Source organism: Leuresthes tenuis, unplaced genomic scaffold, assembly GCF_036924035.1.
Source record: "Leuresthes tenuis unplaced genomic scaffold, fLeuTen1.0.hap1 SCAF_24, whole genome shotgun sequence".
Classification (NCBI taxonomy): domain Eukaryota; kingdom Metazoa; phylum Chordata; class Actinopteri; order Atheriniformes; family Atherinopsidae; genus Leuresthes; species Leuresthes tenuis.
This window is the reverse complement of record NW_027325378.1, coordinates 9,468,739-9,475,019: the sequence shown is the minus strand read 5'-3', so window position 1 is coordinate 9,475,019 and position 6,281 is coordinate 9,468,739. Positions and strand designations below refer to the sequence as shown.

The following is a 6,281-nucleotide window of genomic DNA, read 5'->3' as shown; positions in this document are numbered from 1 at the left end:
GAGTTTGGGGAATCCGGGCTTGACATATCTCTCCAGACTTGATGCCTCATTCTGCAATTCTGATACGGACCTGGTTGACAATAAAGGTTTCGGTGTTCGACCAAGTCTGTGTCAGCAGAGTTCTTCCTGCATCATCTGCACACAGGCTGTTTGAAGGCGACCATCCCCAATACACCACAAACTTGGCGTCACGAACTGAGAAGTTTTTGCTTTGCATTTCAGCGTTTGCCTGGGTCCATGGTCTCTGAGGCCGGCTAAACAAAACGGTGAGTTTTTCCACCTTCTCATGAGAGCAGGAGCCGTACTGGAGGGTTTTGGTGTTTTCTGTTTTGCAACTGAGCATGCTAAAAGGACCTGTTCGGACGGTTGCCTGCCGTGTGATAGAGTCCTAGCTGAAGATTTTGAATGTGGACAGACGCTAATGTGAGTTAAAGACACAGAGACATGGATCCTATGGGAAGTGTCATAGTGCTGCGTTGTAAAGAAAAAGGCGCTAATCTGTTACATGTGAAGCAGATTTCAAATTCACCGAAATGGGATCTAAGGGGTTCTGTATTCGGCCAATGGAGCTGTAGCAGCTTCGGTAAAAGAGTATAAGTTGAAGAGTTTGTGGATAAAGGGGTGCACACACATCGTGAGTTGTAGGAAAATAGGCAGGGAGCAATGCCGGCTGGGGTATATGTTTTGTATGTTGTCTAACTATTTGATTTTAATGTGTTGTGTAAGTGTCCTGTTGAAATGTTACACGTTTGGGCTGCTTGACACGCTTCACTGTTGTTGTTAACTGTGTGGTCTAAGTGTCCTGAAATGTTATATGTTTTGTGACATGCTTAATGCTTGTTTGTCGATAGCTACCCTAAGTCATATATATATATAAAAGGAAGTCTGGACGTACTTTAATAAAGTCTGTTTAATGATAATAGATAAACTAACACATAGTGATACATGAATAGATGAATATATACAGGTGCCTGCACATTTCGCATGAACTGCCTCTCCCCGCTGCTCGCGACTTCACCCACCTGTGGGCATGTCTTGACTCCCGGGGCACTTGGCCAGGGGCACTGGGGCAGGCGCTGGCCCACTGTGTGACTGTCTGGGGTGCTTGGCCCTCTCGGGTATTGGGTGGGGCCTCTGCTGGGGGGTTTGGGGGCGCTTGGGCTCCTGGGGCCCGGGTCCGGGTCCGGGGCACGGCCCATGTCTGGGCGGCTGGGGCCTGGTGGGATCGGTGGGGCCTCTGCCCTATGCTTATGGGGGCTCTGTCCGGGGGGCTTCCTCTGCAGTCTTCTGGGTGGATGCGTGGTTGCCCCTGCGGTGGGCTTCCTGGGTTCTGTGCTCCGTGGGGGCTGCTGGTGGCCTGGGTCTTGTGGCCCTCTCTGCCTGCTTCTGATTGCTGGGGGGGCTGTGGATTGTGGCCCTGTACACTTGTACACTCATAATTAAGCAGGGTTATCATGTAGGTCCTGTGCCATGGGTGTTGCATGTTCACGCGCACACACACACACACACGTACCTACACACAGACGCTCGCACACATACATTCACACACACGTACCTACACACAGACGCTCGCACACATACATTCACACACACGTACCTACACACAGACGCTTGCACACATACATTCACACACAAACACACATTCTTGAGCTTGCTGCAAGATTAAACCTTTGCGTTAACTGACTCCAGCAACTCTGATTCTCATTGAGAGAATTTTCTTAACAATTGGGTCCTCAAACCGGATCTCGACATTTTTTCCACCGTCCAGGGTCGGAGCTGAAACCGTGCACGGGGAGTCCAAGACTCCTAATGAAAGACCCCCTGCTGAATTTCAGTAATCAGGGGCCAGTGTCCACCGAAGGGGGGAAAAAGGGACAAGATCATATTTTTGAATCAATGGCCAGAAGCCCTGCTACCTTGGCAGTGCAGGCATCAACAATTAGTGTTATTTCACCCATTAACAATTAAGGTACCTCATGCAGTGGCTGGGATATGGTTACTAAACAAAATATCTTTACTGTTTCCTTCCAGACATCTCTCCTGCATAACTGTTCTTCTTTCACAGCCACACCTCGTTGTCGAGAGATGTGCTACACTTAATCCATCCACACTGCTACCTACCCAACAGATGGAGATCCTCATGATTGCATGTCAGAAATAATCAGTGTTTTACCAAGGCAAGACTTAACTGATATACCTTATGAAAATGCAAAAATAACTATATTTGTTCGACAGGTCAAGCAAAAAACCCTGATGGCACAAATGCTACAGGATTTGCAGTAGTAACAGAAAATAAGAGCTTAGGGATACCATGTCACAGTTTGCAATGGATTGTGAATCTATTATGTTATGGATAAGTGAATAAACACAGTGTGAGTAAATTCTTTAATCTGATGATTTTAGAGGTGCGGGTATTGAAGGTGGTTTAAAGAATAATCACATGTAATGTTTGCGCATGAGAACATATGCTGTTGCTACAGTCTTTTCACATTACTCTCTGGATGAACAAAAAGTAACATATTTCCCAAAATAATTCTTACAGATTTTACACAAAGGGGCTCTTTGTTTTGTTGTTGTTTCATTTGTATGATTTATTGTAGACTTACTGTATCCAGACTGAGATATGATGAAGCTCTGCTCCTCTATATTGTGTATGCTGGCCAAATCTCCTCCCTCTTTGTGGCATGCAGCCAAGGCATCCTCCCACATCTTTTTATTTATCTCAAGGTAGTAACAGCTACCTGCATAAGGAACCCAGTGACTGGGGCAGAAGCTGGGCGCTTTGACTGTGGAAACACACAGATGGAGCGAAGAAACATAATCAACTGCGGTTTGGACAGTAAGGACTTACTTCAATAGTAAACCACATTCTGAGTGTGTTGGATGGGGATTTTACTCTGTGGTGGGGGTAGACTGGTAGAGTTTCCTCTTCGACAAATGTAGCCAAGTTTCTTGGAGCAGGCGCTGCTCTCCCACTTTGAGGCTTTTGCAGCATTTAGAGTTGCACAGGTGAGCCCGGGCTCTGAGGAAGGATGACCTGTTGGAAACATTGGTTCATTAATGATAAATGAGAGAATTAATTTAAGTTGCTCCAGTCATCAAAAACATATTGTACAGTAGAATTTCTACACTAACCAGGGGCCCAGTTTAAGTATCTGAATGGGTTTCCGTTGCTCCACTGCCATCCGCTCTGAAAATCCAAGCTGTTCAGTCCAATCCAAAGAGATGTTCCCAAGTGATTTGTCAACCCTTTGTCAACACATGCATATGACAGCAATTCATTTTCAACAATATGTCAACATAGGTAGCTGACACAATGTTGATGTTGTACCTGCAATGTACGACTGTTCATGTAGTTCTACGATGCTGAGGAGATCAGCTCCCTGCTGCTGGCAGCTCTTCCTAGCCTGATGCCAGGTCAGCACTGCCTGTGCATTCCTCTGATACTGAACCCCTGTGACTGGGTCAGTGTCCCACCCAGTGGAGGCTAGATCATATTAAATACACATATAGTTAAAACCCAAAATAAAATAAATGGTTTACACTAGCACCTTAAAGTAATGTTGACCTGTTGACAAATAAGGACAATAAGGAGGTCGATAAAGTGTCCAGCTTGATAAACATCTACATTCTTATCATGGAAAGAGCTTTTTCATGAGGGGCTATGGTAAAGTGAGATCCCTTTATTTTCCTGTTCCCTTCCTGCTCCAATGTCAGGGGAGAAGACAAGAGGAAAACAAGGACAGTGCTGTGTTGACAACATGAGAGGAAGTGGTGATGTTGTTCTGCTGGGGAGAACAGGGGAGAGGGGTCAGAAAGCAGACCTGTAAGCACCAACCTCCTGGTAAAATGATGACAATATCATTATGCATGGTCTGGACTTCTTTCGTCAATCAGTTTGGAAAAAAAAAAACTTTTTTACTTTGTCATAATCTCTGTCCGTAGCACACCACAGCTGTCCATCTGTGCGACCTTCCTTTGTGCAATCAGCATACCACTTTTCATGGAACTTAAATGGGAACTGACAGGGGGCTCCAAAAGCATTACCCCCTATAGTGAAAGTCTCTGAGAAGACACAGATCACAGATTTAAAGATGATAAGAAGCTGTATGGACATGTTGTTACCACATTAGGAGCATTAATTTCCTTATGCTATGACCGTTTCCACTCTTCAAGGATGGATTTCCTCATGACTCTGGGAGTTGGTTGTAGGTTTTTACTCCCACACCAAAAGTTTTCCACACCAAACTTAAAAAGCTTTTTTCTTAATGCACTGTTGTTTTAAATACCAAATACCATAGCAAAACTGAGCTTTTTTTAAAACTCAAGTGGGCTGGATGAAGAGCCTTAAAGCAAAAGTACACAAAAGTATGCATTAGGTCTAGTTTATGATGCATGACATTATGCTGTTGCTTGATTTACCTTTAGATTGCTCTAACTAATTAAAATGGTTGTGAACCCATTCTGAATGTATTCAAGTCTAACTTTGATGGTAGAACTCTGTGAACCCAACAATTTCTGATGTCTGCTATGCATGGCCAGTTATGCCCCTCTGGACAGTGTTTGGAGCTGCACACAATTGTTTGTCGATTGTGGACAAAGAATTCCTACCTTGAAACCCTTTTGAACAAAGATCATTCTGAGTGCCAAATAGTCTCCAGCGACTCCACACCCCTGAGCCTTTGTAGATCATAACACTCCTCTCCTGTCGGTTGCCCCAGTTTAGGTGCAGGTCCTGGTCTTTTAGGCCAAAAAGGGTCTCGTTCTTGCACTGCCAGTGCTGAAGAATATTGTTTTCATCACATTCAAAGAGAACCACCTTCACCCAATCCTTTATCTCTGTGGCAGCCAGGCACAGCTTGAGGGACAGACTGAGGAGGCGGGACTCAGAAGCCCAGCGAAACTGCTGCTCCTTGGCATGTGGATTACATGGAGCCAGAGTCACTGAAGTGGCTTTCTCCACTTTAATGCACTTGCTGTGGTCCTGGTTGAAGATCAGGAAGGTTCCACTGTCTGGAGAGGAACAGACGCAAGTTATCAAATTATTCCATCACAGTCAAACTTACTGAAACAAATGGGTTTGGAGTACTTATCTATATCAGCGGTGATGCAGAGAACTTGCAGGAGACAGAGAACCACAGCAAATTTCAAACAGGGTAACATCCTCAGTGTTTGGCTTGAACTTGGTTGTGAATGTGGCTGTAGGAGAGATTTCCAGTCATGAAAGAGGAGGCCTGGTGTAAGCAAAAGAGCTGTTTCTTCTGCTGCTCTTTTCTGTAATGCAAATGTTTTGCAAAAAAATGACAGGAAACTTTTTTTTTATCTCTGGAATGAATGAGAAGAATTTCAGTTAAAAAAAAAAAAAGAAGTGTCAATGGAGGTAAAAAACAAGCACACACTGTTGGTCAAATCCGTCCACATCGCAAATCAGGAGTTAAGCTCAAACAAATACTTTAGGAGTTTCTTTATTTATCATATTAAAATAAATGTATCAGTGATACAAACTCACCCTTTTTTCCTCTTGTGAGTATTAACTTAGCAAAGAAAAACTCTAATTGAAACAACATGAATTTATTCTTTTACATGTTTGCCACACCTTATGATGGTAGAAAATCTGCTATTAACTCTCAAGTGACATTACAGGGACATTCCCAAAGTGCCATGCTTGGTGAAGGTCAAGGGTTCTGAGGGGTTAAAAAAGTATGTTTGCACAGAAAGGTAATAAAACATAACACAACACGTCATTTGACACATAACTTCAATTGCCTAAGAGCTCCCTTTTGGCCTGTGTAAAGTACCATCATGTTTTTTATTCTTCAGTTGGTGTTGGTGTCTCACAGATGCAAATTCATACTTGGTTTGGTTGCACCAGCTATCTTAAAATCCACCGCTAAGTTTGAATGTAAAGTTCCTCATAAACTACTTTTAAAATAATGACTTATTAAGCCAGGGTACACCATTAAAACTCAAAACAGAAATATTGAATTATGGAAACAGGTAGTTGCAAAAATGACAACTATCAAAGCCCAAATTGCGTTTTCATGAGATGATTCAACATTTTCTGATTTAAAATGATTTATTTAGTTGCTTATAAAGTTGCCTTTTAGTGGGCATCATGTCAGGTTTGTAGACTATATTCCACATTTCGTCTCTGACTATAATAAAACTCAATTAAATAAGTAGTTTGCGCTCATACCATTTTAACTTTTTCTCATTGCTAAGTTCAAACTTATGGAGAGCTGGTGCAACCACCTTCTGAATGCCATCAGGCTGCATTTCTT

At 43.2% G+C, this 6,281-nt stretch overlaps 1 protein-coding gene across 1 annotated transcript; it reads right to left on the bottom strand.

Annotated features, from left to right (window-relative positions):
• Positions 1 to 2,474: 2,474 nt before the first annotated feature.
• On the bottom strand, positions 2,475 to 3,872 carry LOC140285019 (macrophage mannose receptor 1-like). Its single transcript, XM_072379074.1, has 6 exons — positions 3,839 to 3,872; positions 3,332 to 3,487; positions 3,136 to 3,249; positions 2,897 to 3,037; positions 2,607 to 2,786; positions 2,475 to 2,497 (listed from the first exon to the last, which is right to left on the bottom strand). Exons 1-6 carry the CDS (start codon positions 3,870 to 3,872, stop codon positions 2,475 to 2,477), a joined length of 648 nt encoding a protein of 215 aa, XP_072235175.1.
• Between the last annotated feature and the right edge of the window lie 2,409 nt (positions 3,873 to 6,281).

Excerpts from the sequence above, each read along its gene's own strand:
- LOC140285019 (XM_072379074.1), bottom strand. The coding sequence starts at position 3,872 with ATGCATAATGATATTGTCATCATTTTACCAGGAG. Across the intron at positions 3,250-3,331 it reads TGAACAGTCGTACATTGCAG|GGTTGACAAATCACTTGGGA; the intron begins GTACAACATCAA and ends GTGTTGACAAAG. Across the intron at positions 2,498-2,606 it reads CATATCTCAGTCTGGATACA|AGAGTAATGTGAAAAGACTG; the intron begins GTAAGTCTACAA and ends TTGTTCATCCAG.